At 45.1% G+C, this 21978-nt stretch overlaps 1 protein-coding gene and 1 long non-coding RNA gene across 2 annotated transcripts; both read right to left on the bottom strand.

Moving 5' to 3' along the window:
• Positions 1-12640: 12640 nt before the first annotated feature.
• LOC130530157 (uncharacterized) lies at positions 12641-17387 on the bottom strand. The gene is made up of 3 exons (XR_008951753.1): positions 17115-17387; positions 15645-15727; positions 12641-13026 (listed from the first exon to the last, which is right to left on the bottom strand). It is a non-coding gene; the product is annotated as an uncharacterized LOC130530157 (long non-coding RNA).
• A 1532-nt stretch (positions 17388-18919) lies between these two features.
• Positions 18920-20634, bottom strand: bhlhe23 (basic helix-loop-helix family, member e23). Its single transcript, XM_057041602.1, has one exon. It carries the CDS (start codon positions 20519-20521, stop codon positions 19610-19612), a length of 912 nt encoding a protein of 303 aa, XP_056897582.1. The 5' UTR covers positions 20522-20634; the 3' UTR covers positions 18920-19609.
• Positions 20635-21978: the final 1344 nt, after the last annotated feature.

The following is a 21978-nucleotide window of genomic DNA, read 5'->3' as shown; positions in this document are numbered from 1 at the left end:
GGCTTTTGTCAGCTGGTCTGCAGGAAGTTGGAAACAAAAGAATCCACATCTTTTATTCTGACAAGGTCTCATCGAGCAAACTCTGCCACGTGAGGCTGAAAATGTTTGTCCTTGTAAGAAAAACCTTGCGTCATTTTAAAAACAACACCAAATGTGGTTGAAGGTCCCAGCTAGTCGAGGGGCCCGCATTTATCTGTAGGTGGTGTGATTTACATCACAGGAAACAAACAGGTGTGTGAGTAGAGAAACTAGTGCTCGCATTTCACGCCTGTCACGTCTGACTCTAACAGCTCACGGATCAAATGGGTCCCGGTGTTGATATGTCCCGTTCGGACCAGCAGCTCACATCAGGGCCTGGTTCTTGAGCCTGGGCCTGCAAGGACGTATGCGATGGCACCATATGGCAGAATGCTGTGTGCCATGTTGGTGTGCTGGCACTGCCCACGTGCTAGCGTCCAGACGCTAGTCAACTCAGCCCACTCCCTTTCTCATGGGACCGAGTGGCTCGGGTTGCCATGGAGATTTGTGGCTGCTGTGTGGCGATGAAAAGAAAGGGGGGGGGGGGGGTCACAGGCAATTGAAAGTAACAAGTCTGATAGAAGTCAGCAGAGTTGGCAGTAAATTTGGTTTTTGATGTGCAGTTCATATCAGGCAGTCGAAAGGTGGTCGGTCACTTATTGGAGTGCTCTCGCTGTCTCAAAATGGTGTTGTAAAAAGCAGACATAATCATGATGAGTGGCCCACTATTTAATTAGCAGAGATGAAACATTGCAAGGGGTGTGTGTGTGTGCGGAGGAAAATGGGAGATAGACCCTCCCCCAACTTGTAGACTAGTCAGAATAACCCAGTAAAGGCAGGCCCCACCAGTGAGCCAGAGATACATGTAAATGGAATAGCCCCATTAATTAGTAATTAACATCAAGTTAATGACATTTCACTGTGTCGCCATCTCATCCCATGTCCTTCCTCTGTGGTGGAGGGGGCCTGTCTCCCTAGTTCTTCATCTGAATGCTAATTAGCGCTAAGCAAAACTTCCATATATGATACAGAGGCCTAGTTTTAAGAACGGTCATTGTGTAGCGAGGATTAATCACATTGTAGTAGTAGATCAGGAGGCTTTAAAAGTCTGTCGCTCCTCAGAGGGCTGTGATAGCCGGGGCCATTGACAGGTTTTATGTGCTAATTGCATTGCGCCTGTTAGCCTAATGTTGGGTTATCCCTCGTGACTTGAAACTACTTTTAAACATTCTTTTTTTAAAAACTACATGCAAGAAGTGTTTCAGCAGCCCTAGTTCTTATTTTCAGCATCAATTAACGAGGGAAATGGTCTAAACCAGGTGATTTTTTTTTACCATAGCAGCTGTGCTGTGATTGTTATGTTGTTTGAGACTCCAAGAGAACGTGGCAGCATTACTGGATTGAAGGACAGCCCTCAAATTAAGGGAATCCTTTACACTGTTGGTTATTGCCGTCCTTACCTCTTCCTCTCTCGTCTCTGGTTTTTGATGTATTCTTGTCCTTTATTTCCCAGCTCATTGTTTCGACGCTCTTCCGATACATCTGATCCCTTGAACGGGATCCCCCACTTCCCAAGCGTGTCCCGCATCAGCACAGCCGCACACATGCAAACCCAAATATGTTGATTTCTGTCAATTAATCCCCATCAGCTGTTTTTCCTGCCAGACATATGGCCTGTGCTTCAGCTAAAGAGCAAATGAAGCTACCACCATTTTAATGGAACCCTGAGGGACGAGACCCACACCTGCACAATAATACAAATACACAACATTAAACCATGCTCAGTCCACTGGCCAGATGAGGACTCCTGTGTGTGTGTGTGTGTGTGTGTGTGTGTGTGTGTGAGAGAGAGAGAGAGAGAGAAATCAGTCAAGTTTAAGTTGTGTAGAATATTTCTCTGCAGTGTTTGTTTATGGGGGGCTAGTTTGTGTTTTTGTGTGTGTTTAAGGCAGAAAAACACAGATCCAAATGTGCTCCATCATTTCACGCCATCTCTAGCCTGCAGTCAGGCTGGGAGTGCAGAGCTTCCTTCTCGCGTTTCTTCCAAACCAACGGTTACGAAGTTCACAGATCCTTCAACACAAATAGTCTCCAATAACAAATGTTTAGAAAAGTATTTTTAGAAGACAATATGGTGCTCCGCCTTCAGCAATGAGCATCGAATTATTTCCATGACTGGAAAGTGAAAGAAAATCATCATCATTTGTGCACAATTTCTTTTTTTTCCATTTTGGGTCAAATGTAAGTCACATAAACGTGAAGCATTAAATGAGAATATGAACAGAAATGCATCATTCTGAGGTGGGGTTGTTTAAAAACTATAAAGAAATTCAGTTCATGCACGAAACTGCATCCACCCGTGCTGTCCAGAGTCATGAACCAGCCTCACACACACACACACACACACACACACACACGAAAAAAGGAATAATCGTACAACCTGCAATAATAATAATACCCATACTGTCGTGGTTGGAGAGAGATAAATGGTTAAGTACTTCATAATAATTAGTTAATATATGTCTGCAGCATTCTGTTTGTGCATGCACACAATGAGGTTAAATACCCCCACCCCCACCTCTCACAGTACCCCCTCCACTCATCTGCTCCTGCCTCCCCCTAGCTTCACGCCGCTTTACATCTCTAACGCCACTAGATCTCCCCTTTTTTCCCCGGCTTGCTCTTTACTAAAGTTTGGCTGTCAATCAGTAGTGGCCTCGGGCAACAGGCACTGATGAAAAGACCCCTGAGACAAGGAGACCCAAATTAGATTTCAATAAGGATGTTGAATATTCATATCAGGGAAACATCTAAAGGTAAACGCTTTTTGATCTCCGTGCACAAATATCACTTGTGTGCATTCCCAGGTCCTGGCACTGCTGTTTCTGCAGTGTTTTCTCCCCCAGCCTGGTCCAGCCTCGGCCTCAGCTCTGCCTCACTCCTCGGGGGCTGCAATGGAATAATAATGATGGCATCTACAAAGGAGAGACAGAGCCATAATGAATGTTTATACTAAAGGGACTCAATAGAAAGGGCATCCGTACTAAGTATTCAGTAATTAGTATTTAGCAGAGGTTGATCGCTGAGTGCACACATTTAAACACATACAGACGTGCACGTATCCAGGGCAGAGTCGCTGAGGCGGAACCATCTACTGTGTAAAGTTTAGAGGGGGGAAGCTCCCTTGACAGTAGCAGTCAAAACACACTTTCGCTGCCCCTGTCAACATGTTCCCTTTATTTTTATAATTGACCACACACATTTTTCAACAAAATGCCGATTGATTGCGCCGCGTTGATTTTTCATATTTAAACATGTTTATCTTGCGCTGCTCATCACCTCTGCATTATCAAAACTTGCGCTGCACTTCTCCTAACCTCGCAATTAAAAATGTCCTTTTCTCTCTTACCTTGACGTGCTTTTGCGTTTGACTCTTTTTTTTCTTTAAAGGACTACAATCCTCTCAGCAGCCAGAGGAAATAGCTATCACTTCCATCTAAGTGGCAATGGAAATGTGCAGGGATGACAATGGGAAAGCTTTGGTTTGAAGGGTGGGACTGCCCGAGGCGCTTTTCCCTTCGAGATTTGCTTATACTTCACTCATGAACGCTGCGTAGAACGAAGCAGGTCCTAGAATGAGACCGAAGGACGGGCACACCATCCACCCTTGACGCTAGAAGAGACCATCCAGCTAATAACCCTCATCAGCTTCGATCATGCGTCAAGAGTGTCCGGAATTGTCCCGATCAAGCGACTCTTGTGCGTGATGCGGGGAGACAAGCCAACGACATCCTTCCACCAATCAAAAGAAGGAGATTCTTATCTTATATTACACTTTTCTCTCTCTCTCTCTCTCTCTCCATTTCTCTCACTTTGTGTTCCTCTCATCCCACCACCACCGCCGCCGCCACCCCTTCCTTACAACATGATGGTCAATCTATTGCCAGGCAATCTGCTCTGTGATGTTGTTCACACCTCCGTCAAGCCAAAAAGGAAAAAAAAGAAAATCTTAGACATGATATGATGACTTACCCAGGTGGTATGTTTCACTGCTCTCTTGGTCTTATGGGTGAGGGCAGCCAACCAAGTGTGTGTGTGTGTGGGTGTGTCTGCCTCCAGTATATGAGAGTGTGTTCACCCCAGGCCCTGTTCCACAGTGCTGTGATGCCGAGTGTCACCCTGCTCTGGTCTGAGCCCTGCAGCCAGAGAAACCAGCTGTGAAACTGACAGGTTTGTCTTCCGCACTCACCTACACACTCTCCTCCCTTGCAGACACACACACACAAACAAACGCATGCAAACGCACACACATAATGAGATACGCACGCAGACGCACGGTTTCATGGCCTGAGGTTTAAGTACACATGAACACACAACCTAGCCCCCCCACCCCCCACCCGGCTCCAACATCCACACATATCCAGAGACCATCACACAAGCTGCAGGCAGTCTCGCTCATGCCAGCAACAAACAGTGCAAAAAAGGAATACACTTACAGAGCCCCCATACAGGATGGCTGTTCATAACAGGAACACATTTTTACAATTTGAAAAAAAAGTCCCTTTTTTGTAAAAATGTTCCTCTTAATTTAAGCAGCAGATAGAACCAGCCTGCTTTCAAACAATGATCTCTTACTGTAGGTAAATACAATTATTGTTATAAAAAGAATGCGCAAATCTCGCAGTTTACGTGCGCAGGTTTACACGCGCATGTGCGTGTGCATGTAGGTCAGTAAGGACGCGGAACAATGCCGCAAGCAGCTGAACTTGGTCAATCCAGGAAAAGCTGATGAGGTACCCTCAGGAGCCTTTTATGTCATCTTCCCCCACACCTAACGGACACCTAGGAAACACACAAACCCTCTCTGCCCCCCCCCCCCCCACACACACACACACACACGTGGACTTTGACTCGCAGTAGTGAAGGATGCCATGTGTATCCAGGTGTCTGGCTTCGCCGCAGCACCCTTCAGATGTCACAACCGCGGAAATCAATGTTCCAAGTAGAAAGTCTGCGGGCAGCATGTGTGTCTTAATCACGCCACATTTGTGCACGTTTGTGTATGCGCACGCGGGTGTTCCGGCGCATCTGTGCACACGTGTGCATGTGCATCGCTTATTCCTAGAGGGTGGGGGTGAGAGAGAAAAAAAGTGAGAAAACAGCAAAACAAGTTAAGAGACAATGAAGAAAGCAACACTGGCACCTGTTTCCACTGGTGTGGCGGACAAAATAAATCCCTGCTCAGATGCTGCACCGCCGTGCACAGTATTTCAGGGTAACGGCGCACGCGCTATCACCTTTATCTCCGCTTCTAACCTTCCATACACACACTTTCTTCCAAACACGTATGAGCCGGTTTTTTGGGCTCAGTTATGTGGCCAGATGTCCAAGTTGACATAGCGCTTTAGGCGTTTGACTGGATGAAACAGTGCATTGGCTGCTGGTAAAGAGGGATTAAAACAGGGCCTGCGGCACTTGTGTTATATTGAAAACATCCAGGCCTGCTTTGTATGAAGATTTGCATACATTGGGGTCCGTGCGGTGATGGCCCATCTGCCAAAGTGTATTGTCCCCCGGACAACAAAGTGCATTAAATATTTCACATCTCCATCTACTGGGACATAGGTACACCAAAATGAGTGGCGAGCGAGACTAGCAGAGGGCCATGGAGGAAAAGGGATGGGCAAAAAGAAAGGAAAAAAGACCAAAAAGGAATGAGGAGATTGGCATGGCTGTGAGTTTGAACTGCTCCCAAATGCGCCTCAGTTAGAGCCACAGTAAATAACACTATTGTGGGCCAGGATCCGGGAAAAAAGAGCAGAATCTAAATATAATATGTTATAAATCTGAACCAGGGTTGGGAATGTGCAGGTTAAATGTCCGATAAGTTTGCATTTAATCGCAGTTAACTTTCAAGATGTTCACCTCTGTTTTCAAAAAAATGCATATATTCTGAACTGGAGATACTTTGTCACCCAGGAAACGATTTATTCCATCGTGTGGCGTCAAATCGACTCGGAAAGCTCTTGTGAAACTCTGCAGTCGGCAGCGGCGTTATAGACCGTCCAGCAGGAGTTATCACCCCTCTGGCCTAAACTCTCTTTATTGTATTAATGTCATAACTCAGGCTTTCTGTGACGTTTAATGGCACTGTAAAATTAGATAATTACTGTAATATATATGTGTACTCATGCCCATCTCCGAGGTCAGAAACATAAAAATTAATAAGGACCAAGTACGAACAGGGGGGCAGTGTGAGGAGATTAAATGGAAGCGCGTGTGCGTGAGTGAGTCTGAAGTGACAAAGATGGCCAAAGTTAGTCTTACTAAAACAAAGCGACCACAGTCCAGCTTTCCTTTACCCGTCCAACATTTGTTCGTTTCCTCTCAAAAGTCATGCACCTTTTCTTTTCTTTCTCTCTCTTTTTTTTTTTTTACTTTTCCCTCCCACCTCGTCTTTCATTTCTACCAAAACACACGTCAAAGAGAAACACGCTCAGGGCAGTGGATGGTGGATGCAACAGTAAGGTGATTTAACGTCGGGACGGTTTGTGTGTAGGCTGGACAGCCTGGTGCAGCCTCCGTCTTCACAACCCGCATACACCGAGCCATGCACACATTTACGCATACGCACAGGCGGGCACACACACACACACACACACACACATTGACACCAAATATCTGAAAAAACAGCCAAGATGGACGTGAGGAACATGTTGCCTGCACGGGGGAGGATTTTGGAAAGAAGAATGTGGTCAATCTGTTTGTTTCGCTGTCACATCCAAGAAGAGTGATAATTTCATTTTCTTTCATTATCTTCTCTCTTTTATTGTACCCCTAATGTCAGATTCTGAAAGCTGCTGAGGTTGATGTTTAGGGGAAAGAGCACACCGGACGTTCCATTTTTATTTATATGCAACAAAATGTCAATTGTTCGGTTTCTTGCTTCCACATGGCGACACATTAAGATGGCAAACAAAGATATATGGACCGATATTACCCACAATTATGCAACCTCTTAACTCATAGAAGGTTACAGTTGACAAGCCCATGAAAAAAAAAAAAAACAGCAACCACTAAACGGTAAAACAGACACACATTAACCCCCATTTAATCAGGATTACAGGGAACAACCGAGTATTATTTAACACACATCTCAGTGCCTGACAGCAGTGGGGAAATATGGGACACAAAAACACAAATCCAGCACAATCAATCTAATGGTGTGCATTAGTTAACTGCCAAATGTTGGGCTTTTTATGGCGGGATCACCCGTCCCTTGAAAAGATAAATACGGTGCGCAGATCCCAGTAATTACAGCAATCCCCTTACAGCGCACAGAGACCGTCCTCAGTCATCCGTCTCCCTGGAGTACCGACGCCCCGTAGATTAAGTCATTTAGGACAGTTTTAGGGCATCGGGGTGATGACGGGGGCACTCGGCGATACTGAGACGAGGCGACAAAACACCAGCGTTTTGTCTTCTGTAGTTATTTGGGGTCCATTTTGTGTTTTTTAGGCCTTATTCACAAGTGCTGTCTTTAAAAGGCACGATAGAAACAACCCAACCCCTCACTCTAACCCGACCCCCCCGTCACCGTGTTTCTATATCGCTGTACCGAAGCGTGAGTGTTTAAGAGGGAACCGTGGGGATCTCAGCGAGGAATTCAGGGCGATTGATGTCCAGAGGGTGGCTGAGGAGCACTAACTCCCTCTGCCCTCTGACTGCCTTTAAAACTCTCATTACTTTAAGTGTGCAAAAGTTTCGGCTCTCCTCACCCTTCGAGCCACCCGGAGAGGCAAACAGCCAACCCCCCCCCCCCCCCCCCCCCAAACCCCCAGTTACCTTTCACAGGGAAACCGTGCAAGGAGGTAGATCTGCATGTCTGCGAGTAAAAATACACTTTGACATGTTGGGTTTTTTTGCACACATTAGTCTTTCTTCTTTACTCTGTTTTCCTTGCAGGCTGCAGGGCTGAGTGAGGTCTGAAATATGAGCAGTAAACATTTGTGCGGACAGATGTGGATTAATGTTCATCTTTTCTTCAAGCCACTGATTAAATCAGATTTACTGCCGACATTTTTTTTTCTCCCATTAGATTACAGACTCATAGAAATAAAGGCAGATATATAAAGGAAACCCAAAGGGGAAAAGGAACAAAGGAAGGAGCGGACTGGTTATGTTTGTTATGAAGAACCTGCCAGAAGAACCAGACAGCGAAGTGGAAGCAAGCAGAAAAAAAGAGAAAAGCGTTGGATGGAAAGGGAATTGTCAGATGCTCCTCATTCCTGTTGTGGGTTGGTGAAGTGAAGGAGAAATTTGAGTCACGGAGTCGGATTCAGAAATGTCAACAGATTGAGTCAGAGCAGAGCTGGGACCGTCTGGAAGGAGAGAGTATCAACACTGACGGAGGGCCATGCAGGATTTTGGGACCGTTGCTGGGCTAATGGCAAAATTACTGGACATTTTGCGTGTGTGTGTGGATGTGTGTGTGTATGTGTGCGTGCGTGTGTGTGTGTACATGTTGCATGGGGGAGGATGTAGGATTGGCTTAGTCTGTTGTCTATAATGAGTGGTTAATGTTAGTGAGGGAAAAAAATGAATACGGTCACCATCTGCTCAATCTAAGTGTGTGTACAGTACGTGCGCACGGATAACAATCACACACACGCACACACACACACACACACAGACACACACGCGGTGTGCTCTTAGAGGGGGATTTGGAAATATGGAGTGCAAGAAGAGGGAAGAAAAAGTGAGTGAAGACGGGTAAGAAAAGTATTACAAAATCTGAAATTGTAGAAGAAAAACACAGGAAACACACTGACATTTAATAGATGTTTTTAGAATGGATGCAGCAGAGAGAATTAGATGGTAAAAATATATCAGGTTTGGCAGCATTGTAAGTCAACATTAGCAAGCAAATTTGTCCAGTATTAAAATAGCGCTGATCACATCTTTTTAAAACAATTAGTCATTCCATGACTATGTTGTATATTTAATAACCAAGGAGCTTTTAAAGGGTTGGAAAAGCTGACACGATGTTCTAGATAGGACATTATCATTTACTGTTGCTGTCACAACCCAAACCTCTGTGCTGATGTCTATAGATTACAATTTAAATACACAATTACAGTATTTGAAGCTTCATGTGGGATTACAAGTGTTGCAGGCACAGAATCATCCTGGCTGTGCTCACCCAGGAGTGTTTCCACCTCTCCTCAGTGACGACATGCAACAAATGCATTTGCATGTGTGCGTCTGTGAATACATACAATTTGTAAATACACACATAGTTTTTGTCCATCTTGGGACGACAGCGACGCGAAGCACTAATAAAGCATTTGTGCTACATCTCTGAACACTGGCTTGATAAGTAAATACAGCCTACATCTGTAATCCTCATGTCTTTATGCACTCTGTAGCTCTCTCTCTCACACACACACACACATACACATACACACACGCCCGCACACACTCACACACACATGCACACACAGCCAGGTTGTGATTAAATTCTATGATCCGTCTCTAAATCTTTGCAATTTTCATTTTATGCAGCTTTAATATGGATCATAGTTGCTCTCAGAGAGCCCCCCCCCACCCCATCTCCTAATCTGGAGCAATCTGAGCTGAGCCGGGCTGGGCCAACATCTGACACTAAGCCAACCTGTCACACTTACCCAGCCAACAATTCAGCTTCAAAGCGTGCGTGAAGCTGCGCAGCCCCCACAAAGTCATGAAATCCAGCACCTGCACTTTCAACTGGGAAGTTTGTCAAAAAAAAGGGGACCGGGGGCGGGGGTGGGGTATTTGGGGGGCACTGTGGCAGTAAATACTGCATGTGTAAATATATCTGCATCTGATCATGATCTGATGGGCCGGGATGAGTGTTAAAGGACCCGCAGGGAGGGGCTGAAGCTGTATATCACACGCTGTGGTCACAGAGCTGCAGTGTATTTGGGGGGGGGCATATCAGACACACACACATGCACATACAGCAGATTTTCACATGATTCATGACATGACCCTGTTTTTAGAGGGGTCCCCTAAGAGGATTAAGTAATTAAGTGTACACTGTAAAAAGAAAAAAAAATGTTTCTTTATGTTATAGTATTTACAGATCCAGGAAAATCCCAACCACAGTGCATATCAGACAGGAAAATATATATACAAATTTTCTTATTTTCTATGGGTTCCTATATGCAGACAAGAACAGAGAGGTGAATTCACACACTGGTGTCTGCTTTCCCCTCAAACTGTCACCTTACGATGCATTAATGAGTAATCAGATAAAGTGCTGGGTCAAGAGCGGGCACCCTGCTGGGACTCATGTAAATAATACTGCTGCTAATGGAGGACAGCCACACATACTAATGCTCTCTCTCTCTCTCTCTCTCTCTCTCTCTGTCTGCCGCTCTTTCTTTACAGAAATATAAATAAACTAAGCTCTGATGGATATTTGATCGGGTGACTGAGATTGTTCTCTCGTGCCATGTGTGAACATTTTTGAGTGAGAGTGAGAATCAGAAGGGAAAGTCGCCCCCACCTCCTCGGCTTTAATCCTCCCAAAGGCAGACGGCGCAACCAGTAAGATGTTAGAAAGCCCTTGTGCGCAGATTTACAGGCCGTGCTTTCCCCGCTGACACATCAGAGATCATTTGAATAAACAGAATTATTGTTTTCTTCAGTAAATGACACGTTTTCTTCAAACACGGCCATTATATTATTGTGTTCAGTCTATGATACTTGGACAGCTAATCAGATGCAGAAAACAGGCTTTTGAACCATTTGACGCGCATGTGCCACTTAGAATTAAACAAAGCTTGTTAAACATTTCTGTCACTGATAGAATATGGAACACCAGAGGTTACTGACTAAACTCAACATCTTTTTTTATTATTGACCCTATGTTGAATTAATGGTAGTAACGAGAATCTTATGAAATGACCATTACATTTTCATTGATCATAAACGTCTCCCTGGTGCTGCTGATGTGGTCAACAGGTTCTGAGCTGTTGGGAAGTGGACGAGTGAAGGTCCACCTCAGTGAACAGGATTCAATCACACAATAACCTCCCTCCTCTTTTAAAATCCTCTTAAGCAGGCTGTATTACATATCTGTCAAACAAAGAAAACTCAATCAGAACAATCAAGCGAGCCAGGCCGAGCCCGCCCCACCAGCTTGTCTGATCCCATTGACGTGATTAAAATGAAAATGGAGCCAGGACATTACCAGAAATCCCATGTTTGCCTTATAAGGAAGATCAGAAGCCTCTGACTGCATGTGTGTGTGTGTGTGTGTGTGTGTGTGTGTGTGTGTGTGTGTGTGTGTGTGTGTGAAGGAGGGAGGGGTTAATATAAATGTGTTCCATGTAATTCCCTGGCTTGTGTAACAAAACACTGTGTTTTCTATTGTTTGAAATATTAATAGAAGAGAGATTATGATAGACGAGATGGGATTGGGTATTATTGTAATAATAATAATAATAATAATAATGATAATGATGATAATAATAATAATAATAATAATAATAATAATAATAATAATAATAATAATAATAATAAAAATGATAATAATAATAATAATAATAATAATAATAATAATATGGTCATTGTTGTTATTATTATCATCATTCAGGATTTTAATTCCTCCAAAATTAATAAATTAATTAGTTTATGAAACCCACGTTCATGTTTTGTCTTGTTTTTACACAGAACAGAACCACCATCATGTCGTAGTAAAACTTTTAAACTGGAGCACATGTTTAATTTGGCAGTTAATTATATCTGGAATTATCTTTGTATTTAATTTCATACAATACACTTTTTGACACTTATTTTTTCACATTTTGTGCATTAACAGGATTTCATAATTCACCCACTCCGCAACAAAAACTCTCAGGCCTCAGAGTCCATCATATAGCTGTTTTAGGAGTAATTGACGACCCTGTGTGTGTGTGTGTGTGTGTGTGTGTGTGTGTGTGTGTGTGTGTGTGTGTGTGTGTGTGTGTGTGTGTGTGTGTGTGTGTCTCCTGGGCGGATAAGAGGCAAGCTTCACATTATTGTTGCTCCAGTTCACTTCCTGGGATAATCCTTAACACAACAGCGAGGACGGCAGGTGCCCAGGACCAACAGGGGTACAGTATGGGACTCCATTAACAAACATACACATCACACACACACGAAATCACCCATTCATAAATAATATCAGCGTGACCCTCTCTTCACCCTTCTCCCTGCCTCATCTCCACTCTTCTGTCGTTCTTTCCTGTCTTTACCTCCCCTACCCGGCTCTTAGAGAAACATATTGCGTCCCTGCTGCCTGAGCTGATGAGGGTGTCATCCATCTGTGGCCACCAAAGTCATCAGCCACCTTAACGGCGCTGTCTAATTAAACTGGAAAATGACAAACATGTAGACGCAAACATGGTGCTGGGGGGACGCTAATGGGCCGCTGTAGCAGGAGACTGATGGACGGCCGTCCCCTGTCCATCCTCTCAGTTGATCAACCTTGACATTGGACCTGGGGGGGACACCTTTTGGACCCCTGAGATAACACCGGAAGGTCAACAGAAATAACAGAGGGCGTGCGTACGATAACCTGCTGCTTAATTGATTCATTAATTAAGAACAATATTGCCTTTTTAATGAGGTGATGTTTTCATTATGAAGTCGGTTCTTTCCAGATTTTCTGAGTCGTCAAATGAAAACAACAGGAAACAAACAAGAGGTGTTTTTTTTTCTCTGTCCAAAAACAATTGGACAACAATAACCGTCTCTGGGGATCATATTGGGGGTCATTATCCTCTTACTTGCATTATATGAAAAGGAATAACAAGGTAAAGCTGTAGCTTAGCTTAAACAGTGTGACATTAACTATAGTGATGCAGCTCTTTGTTGCTGCATTAAAAAGGATGAGAGAAGGACGCACAGATTTGCTGCACAGCGTTTCGGCAGGAAATCATCCGCTCGTCCATCACGTTGTCCTGAAGGAACCTCCCGCTGTACAAAAAAAGAAGAGAAAGAGGCTCAAATCCATTTCTATATTAGTCTGGAAATGTTAGGATATTTCAGAGGAATTATCCCCCCACACACAACAGAATAAAACCCCTCTTATTCCCACTAATCCTTCAAAGACTGTGATATTACCTGATAGGATGTTGTACAGTGTGAATACTATCAACAAAACATGCCGGAAATAATGTAAGCAGGTCCCCACTGTGCAGATTAGAGCGAGCGCGCCTCTCTCCTAAATTTATCTCTCTCCTGGAATGTAACGCCTCGGTTCTTTTTTCGACTCCATTTCTCTCGTTGGTTTTCCAATCCTGTGGTTCCAGTGTGAATTGTCAGCTAAAAGCCGCTCCGCAGCCGGCAGAGACTAAACAAACTACGCAGGACCGTTGTTAATAAATAGAAATAGAAATATAGATTAACATGTAGTCTTTTACCAACACTGTGAGAGTCGCAACACTGTTGCACAGGTAATTCAAGGTATATAGGTAAGTATAAACCCCTTCTAAACTACTGCAGTCTGGCACACAAACATACACAACTGGTTTGGTTTTGGCTTCTTTGTTTTTGTTGTACTGTTATGAAAAAGAAATATGACTGTACATTACTCCAGCAATCACTGAGAATCAGAATTATAAGATTCCAAACAAACCCCAATTTGCTGACTTCTTCGGCCGAGGAGGCAAACACAATAGTGGGCGATGATATCTTTTACCCCAAAACTATTACTGAAGTGGAATCTTGCTCTGAAACATGCGCAGGTGGGGCTTTGTGGATTGCCATAGGGCACTTTTAGTTGACAGCAGGATCACGCAGACACCGCCGGTAAACTTCTGAGCCGCACTATTGTGGAATATTCACATTCGGTATTCAAAATTAGTGCTGAGCTGCTATTAAAAATGTGGTATTGTTTAAAAGGCTGAGGTAAATGTTTATAAAGAACACACACACACACACACACACACACACACACACACACACACACACACACAGGGCTGAAAAACAACAATAAAAAAACTCAACAGTACAATCACAATGCAACAAAGCCTCATTCCACGTAATGCTCTGTGCTCAGACTGTCTGTGTTAGTAATTGGGTCCATGAGAGAGGAAAATCCTGCAGACTCAAAGCCCCTCAAGTCCGGCTCTTTCCTGAACTCTACATATTGAACAGTGGAGTCAGGGGGCTAAAGAGATTATCACAATGGGATAAAGAGGATGTAAGAGCCTTTGTAGCCTCGGCGTGATGTGGTGCACGGCGAAAGTTGTCAACGACCGTCTCCCAAGCTCTTAAACTGCTTGAGGATAAAAGCTCTGTTTACAAGCACTGGAGAAAAAAAAGATGTGAAATGAGAAGGAACAAAACAACTCAATCAAATGACAAATACAGATGCTTGAAGCTCTGTAGGTTAACACACTTGGAGGACATAAATAAAAGGTTAGGAACTCTTTGTTGCACCTTGGTCATTTAGCGTTGAATCACTCTGTGTGTGTGTGTGTGTGTGTGTGTGTGTGTGTGTGTGTGTGTGTGCTGACTGAGGCAGCGAAATGACATGAAGAGTTATTTAGGCTGTAATGAAGCTGCTTAATGAAATCAGTGCCCTTGAAAGTTCTTCATCAATTTTTGCTCCCCTGCTCACTTGCTAGCGCTCACACCGTTCCTGACTGTCAGCTAATCCACGTGCACGGCACAATATTAATTAAACACAACGTTTCCTGGAGTACTTAAGTGAAGCGCTATCATTGATAATGAGCAGGTTTAAAGGAGTCACATCCCTCCAAAATTACTTTTTAAACCGGCCTTATTAAGCAGAAAATGAGGCCCAAATCAGCCTACAAGCTCCTCATTAAAAGCCACTGATCCTTGGCAAAGCGCATGTTCCAGTGGTTTTAATTAGGCAGGAGCGAGATCGCCGGTGACAGGAAGTGCCATTAATCTTGTCTTTTTTTCTTACAGAGGCGATTGCAGATTGTTGCAACCTCAAATTCCACAACAGAATTTTAGAAAACTCAAAATTGTTGCTCATTTGTGTCAACGTTGTCGCCACCTGCAGAAATCCTGTCACGGCTGGTTGCTAAGTGCCTCCTCCTCGCGCACTAAGAAAAATAAAAAATTACAAGTGACTTCATTTTGTCTGTGTGTTTATGAGTTGTCCCTCGCCACAGAGGATGGTCCCAGCCCTGCCTGTCACACCTTCTTTGCTTGGAGGATTATGGATGGCCAATTACATCGCTTTTGTCATTAATTAATGAGGATAACGAGCTCCCCCTGCTCCCCATGAAACCATGGTGCTCCACAGCAACTCAGCTGGTACTGAGGAGAGATAGAGGGGTGCCTGTTTCTGTGTGTGTATGTGTGTGTGTGTAGAATGGAGATACAGATACACAGAATGAGGGAAAGAGGTTATGGTGTTTACAAAAGCCTGGACACGAGGGTGATGGTTGAACCCCGGGGCTTTGTATGTACAATTGTTCATTGAGTTGTGTTTGTGTGTGTGTGTGTGTGTGTGTGTGTGTGTGTGTGTGTTTGTGTGTGTGTGTGTTTGTGTGTGTGTGTGTGTGTGTGTGTGTGTGTGTGTGTGTGTGTGTGTGTGAGTCTGTGTTGCTCACCACCAGTTCTGTATCTGTTGGGCCATTACAGAGATTAGGCTGAGGATCAGTAACGGATGCCCCCGAATGTCAGCTCGCGTCCTCTGTCAAGAGGAAAAGAGTGATGAGAAAGTGTTGCAGGAAAGAAGGAGGGAGGAAGAAACACTGAGGCCTCACTCAATGGAATTTTCATTTTGAACCATGTTAATGTCCATCAACTCCAAAACAGATGAGACCACTGATTCAGACCAAAATAAACTATCACCTTTCAATGTTTTGACCTCTGACCTCTTGACTGGCGACATGGCAACCAGGTCACGTGACAACTAAACTGCAACGTAACTTTAGGTGTGGTCTTCACCAAACGTTATCACATTTAATTTGGCCTCTCACTTCTCCTTACATGCATCTACTAAACAATTATGGCTGCATTCATCCGTCCACCAGAGGAGGAAAGCTCCAGCTGCCAGCCAGGGGAGCGACTGCTCCCGAGTCCAGGTGGATTTTTGGCAACATTTTAACGGTGAGGAAGGAGAGTTTTGACACAAGACGCCTCTACGTGACCCCTACGATGACCCCTACGGCATCAGGGTCAACAGTAGCTCAGGCTGTCTCTGTCCACTGCTGCCTGTCCCTCCTCTGTCTCCGCCCCCTCCCGCCGGGCTCAGTCTGGCCACGCCCAGTGCCAGGTGCCTCGTGGCGATAGGCAAAACGCTTTGCCCCTCCGCCATGTTTCGAGGGATTGTGGCCACGCGCGGACGCAAACGGGGAGACGCATAAACACAGACGTCCCCTCCGCGCCTCCTTTAGACGTCTGATTAGCAAACGAGGGACCAAAGCCCGTCCTGCTGCACTTGCAGCGATGTCGCCCCGAATCACATGGCTCCTCAGAACCAACTGACTCACCCGCTCATCGCTTCCGACAAGGTGGGGCTGGGAGGGACAACAGAGTGTGATGTCATGGAGCAGGGAGCCTGCGTGTGTGTGTGTGTGCGTGCGTGTGTGTGTGACAGTGTGCCTGGTTCAAAACTACAGACACCTGCACCTCCCTCTACATCTTAAGCTCTCTTTCTGATCCAACGGACTTGAATTTATGGCGCGTGTCGCATCATAATCACCCATTTGACTTCCCCAAACTGCCTCAACAGCATCTGGGAGCAAATTTCTAAACACAAGTCTAAAAACACACATTCACAAACCAGCCTTTGGTCCCCCGAAGAAGCATAATTAGTGTTGAAGTGTGTTCATTTTCCTTCAAGGCCCTGGTTGTGAGCACAGTCTGTATGTGTGTGTGCATGTGTGTGTGTTTGAGAGAGAGAAAGAGAGAGAGAGATGAAGTGCCACAATGCGCATCAGACACATGAACTAGCACATAGAAAGAACTTAATTAGAGAAAACAGCGCTGTCAGAAGCATTAGGCTGAGGAACGCACTTAAGGGCATATGGTTTTAGTACTATACCATCGGGTTGGAGAAAAGCACACAAACATACCTCAAAGCTGCGAGCCATGCTAATGAAATCATTCCCCTCCGATCCCGCTGAGAGCAAACACAAATGTTTGCAGACATCACACAGTCTGTCCGCACTCCTGCGCCACATCGTGCTGCCGTGCGAGCGGCCGTGCGCCGACCGTAGGGCCCTTTGTGCGAGTACAGACAATGTCAACAAAGATGGACCGCAGCGCTGGTGTGAAGAGCATTAAAAGATAAAATAGATCCTCTGTGAAATGAGCGACGCTCCACCTTTGTTCACGGCAAAAACACACTTTAGTTGAACCGAAGCCGGCGTATGTCCATAACAACACGGGAGTGGTTGGCGTTAAAAGCTGCCTTTTCTTTTAATTTGCCGGACATTCTTGAAACAGCCAGGTGAATATTTAATGATTTTGGATGCCTGAAGCACAGACTCTACTCAGGGGGGGATTAGGAACTGAGCTGTGGCGTCTGGAAAATGAACAATTGTGTCACGTTTTCATTTCTTCATTTGTTTCTTCCCAAATAAAATTCAGGTTGTTTTTTTTTTTTGCTGGGCATCACAGACAAAACAAACCCAGACTGTAAACCAGCCAAAACACGAATGCAGCTACGTAGAATTTGTGCATCCGGGTTATTCTTCCCCTCTTCCAGCAGGTCAAACGTCTCTGTTGGGCCACTGTGGCGTGTTGCCCATCCCAAACTGACAGAAAGATCCACTGTGAAGACGACCGGTCATCTTCGTTGGTACCAGCTGTGGACTAAAAGATCAGGAAACACATCCAATTAAATCAAAACTCACTCTTAATGCATAGCTGACACGCCAAAAGCACTCGGAGGCCATTAAGATAATAAGGTGACACAACAAACGCAGACCAGAGCAGGTCGACATCAAAAGCCCGTAAGGAAGGAAAGTGACCACCCAAGTGTCCCTGCAAAAAGACGGGCGTCTCATTTGAGACAATTAGGCGGTGTGAGGCTGATGGAGCGCAGGGGCCCCGCTCCTCACATCAGCCACGTTTGTCACATTTCATCCCAGCCGCTCCGGATGTCTCTTGGGGTCTCTGACGAGACGCGTGTCATCAGAGGGCCAATTTAAGATGCCACGGGTGGCCCGTTGTTGTGACACGCAGTTAAATAGGAACACACAGGCTGGTTCAGTCTGAATGAGACTGGAGCTGAGTGGCTGCTCTCATGTGTGCCTCCATTCCTGATCACCGCAGGTCTGGGGGAAAAAACAACATTTTTTGGGTGATTGTTGGGGAATAATAATCAAATCCACCACTTATGGGCTCATTTATAGTTTCACTTTACACCTGGAAAATTAAAAGTAATTGTCATTAATCTACATTTGACAGTACAGAGGAAGTGTTGCAGGTAAGAGTATCACAAATGTGAAATTGCAGGTAGCATCCACGTAAATTAATGTCTCACTTGTTTTATAATATGAAAATGTTTTTTTCCCCTTTTTCATCCAGTCACATTTTAAAAAAAAAAAAAAAAAAAAAACAGCCGCTGCAACGTTCAGGGGGTGAAGTCGAGCATGGAGACAGGAGCTGGAATCGTGTTAATAGCTGTCCAGAGTGGAAGAGGCCACCAAGAAAGGCTGCAATCACCCAAATACCCCCGGACAGGTCCTGGATGCCCCGGGCGGATCTCGCGTCCTTCCCCTGAGCGCCGTCGACCCCGCTGCGCGCCGCACAGGCCCCTCCAGCCCCCCGTGAGTCCGCTTCACTCCAAACCCACGGACCTGTGAGGGCTTATTACAGAATTATTGAGTAAATAACACATTTTGGATTAAAACAAATGACATGAAGCAGGCCGTTTCCAAGCATAGATATGTGTTTTAATTATAAAGACATATAAACAATATATGAAATCCATGTTGCAACACAACCAAAACGCTTGCTCACGCGGATATAAGCATTTGCAGAACGGCGTAGGATGATTTCCTCTCTCTGTGTCTCTTTTTTTTAACCACAATTGTACAATACAATCATGTCAGCATGTGCAAAAACTCTACAAGTTAATGCAAAAACACAAACTTGGCGACCCGCTCAGTCATCGCTCCCCGACAGCGCGTCAGTGCGAGGAAATCCTTTCAGAAATATTGATTTGATTTAATTAAAAAGAAGATGCAGAAGAAGAAGAAGACGTGTCAGGGCGCTTTTCTTGGTATTTCCACCTTTCGTTTTGTCCAATGTTGCATAGATTACAAACATGAATTAAACGGTAAAATGTGCCCAAATTAAAAATAAAAATAAAAACCCAGAATTAAACGTGACAAAGTGATCTTAAAGGCCTAAACACTTTCTTTTCTATGTAGCGTTGCTTAAATCTTAATGAAACATTGCAATATAATGACTTAACCTTACTTTAAGAGTTTATGCAGCAGACTAGACTCGTTTTAATTTTCCACGGATTGATTTAAAAAATATCTAGAGTGGGAGAGAGACCGACGGAGGCGCAGAGATACGAGATAAAAGTTCAGGAGAGAACGGAGGTGGAACAGAATCAAGGCTTGTCGTTGCAGTGTTTGAAGAGGGTCGACGGTGTCCCGGAATAAGTCGTGCACTTCTCGGCGCAGGTGGAAAGTGCGGAGCCCGAGAACGGGTAGACGGCGGCTTGTCCAAAGGGCGCCAGGGCGGTGGGGATGGGTGAGGTTATGTTCTGTCCCTGGTTCAGATACGCCACCAGCCGCCTCATCTCTTCCAGGGCTTGAGCCTGCATGAGGATGTAGTTCTTGGCCAGGAGGAGAGTGGCGATTTTGGAGAGTTTTCTCACCGAGGGGCTGTGGGCATATGGGATAACTGCGCGCAGGCCGTCCAGCGCGTCGTTCAGGTCGTGCATCCTCCTCCTCTCCCGGGCATTGATGCTGAGCCGCAGGGAGCGCTGCTCCTTGGACTTCTTGGCGAGTCCCCCTCCGGGCTTGTCGTCCCCAAACGAGGAGCCTCGCTTCCTGGAGTCCAGCGAGTCGAAGCCGTCCTCGTCGTCGCTGGTGTGTTCCCCGCCGCTCTCGTTGGACTTTGCGGTCTGTCCGGAGTGAAAGTCGGTGGCCGGCGTGAGCGGGAAGCGGCCGGGGCTTCCAGTCCCATGGCCAGCGCCGAAGCCGAAGGCTGATTGGCCGTAGCGCTGCGTCAGGTCGAGGAGCGTGTCGTTGCTGATGGACTTGAGCAGGTTCTCTTCGCTGGCGTTCATCTTTCTCTTCCAGAGCAGATTCCGTCCAGGAACACTTTCCTTTCTTCCCACTATCGTGTCTCTTCTTGGGGGGAACTGTATTCTGTACTCACGCAATCCTCTCAATGACTTTTCTTGCACTTTCTCTCTCCCCTCGCTGCGTTTCCTCTGAGGCTGAGAGTCTGTGGCTGAGCTCCTACATGCGTTCAGCAGCTCTGTGCTCTGCGCGCGCCCCCTCGCTGCGCGCATGTAGCCCACGTTCAGCAACACTTGTCTAATTGTGAGATCGGAGCTCGTGGCGATCGCTCCCCTCGCGAGCGTTCCTCGTGCCCTCCCTCGCCTTGGGCAGATTTGGACGAGCGCTCAGCCCCGCGCGCAAGTTAGTATGGGGGCACGAGGCCCGCGGGGATTACCCGGGCGTCCAATCAGGGAGGCGCTTTCATTAAACCAGGAAGGGAGAGTGTCCGCCCCGGGTTCCAAACGCAGCCAGATCATTGCGGCTCCGGTGGCCGTTACGACCACTTTAAACCGTTTAAACGAAATAAAGGACAATAACGTGATTTTTGTGGTCCAGCGCAAATGTCTCAGGGAATAACGAAAAACCACTGGTGTGACCAAAGGGTTGGAGAAAACGACCGTTCACCTGCGTGTGTAGGGGTCAGTCAAACAACAGAAGAGACGTGGACATGAGATATGAAGTTTCTTCTTTGTTGTCATGATTTATTTGTATTCCAAATTTAAAAACAAACAAACAAACCCAACAATCAAACAGTATTCACACTATGTGTGCTATTCACAATTCAGTGTGCATCTAAGTGACCTGACAGAATCGGTCCCAGTTTGAAACCCAAACATTTGGTGTCCTTGAGCGGGTTGATTCTCCAGTAGAGTGCTCACTGAATTATAAAGAGGTGCAATAAAATTGAGATTGTACTTCTTTCTTTAATTAAGATCTACCGATAGATATAGCACGTTTGATTGAATAAAAAAAGCAATAATCCAGTAAATAGTCTTCATGATTAAATAAAACATGAAATCTAACGTCAGCAGAAATGAATCAAGCATCAGTTAAACGGTCCCCTGATTCATTAAAACGCGTATCCAGAATGTCTAAATCCAGACTGGAGGCAGGGCTGCCTCCCAGTGGTTAAAATGGGACATTGCAGCCGGGAGAGCCCTCGGGTGACCCCACAACAACTTCCGGTGCGAGCGTAGGCGCTACTGCCCTCTTGTGGTCAGTCTCGATATTTTTCTTTTATCGTCTAAACGTAACTGCAGTTTAATATTTGTTTATTTTTTTCCCCAGTATTTCATTCATATAGCCAATTTTAGGTCAGTGATTAATTCTGTACATATATAAATGATTCAAATGTCTATAAGCGTGTGAAACAAATGTCTTACTGTTTTGCATAATTCATATTTGTGCTCAACGCAAGATGAATTTGAAAAAGTATTTAAATATAATAAATAGAAGTGAATAAATACTAAGGTACAATGAAGTTTACGATTAATAGCAGTGACGTTAACATTTTATTTTGAAAGTATGGTCCAATTAAATTTTATAGACAAACTGTGGGATCGCGGGGAAGAACCGGACCCACACCAGGAAGCAGAGGTTCCTGGGTGGTACCTGGACAAAATTGTGTTTGTGTACGTGAGCCTTGCACGGTAATTGCACTTTTATTGTTACTTGGATTCCTTTTGAT

This window comes from Takifugu flavidus, chromosome 8, assembly GCF_003711565.1.
Source record: "Takifugu flavidus isolate HTHZ2018 chromosome 8, ASM371156v2, whole genome shotgun sequence".
NCBI classification, from domain to species: domain Eukaryota; kingdom Metazoa; phylum Chordata; class Actinopteri; order Tetraodontiformes; family Tetraodontidae; genus Takifugu; species Takifugu flavidus.
The sequence above is the reverse complement of the archived record's forward strand: the minus strand, read 5'-3'. Positions and strand labels throughout refer to the sequence as shown.

What these genes read in the sequence shown, in the direction of transcription:
- bhlhe23 (XM_057041602.1), bottom strand. Translation starts at nt 20,521, where the DNA reads ATGCGCGCAGCGAGGGGGCGCGCGCAGAGCACAGAGCTGCTGAACGCA.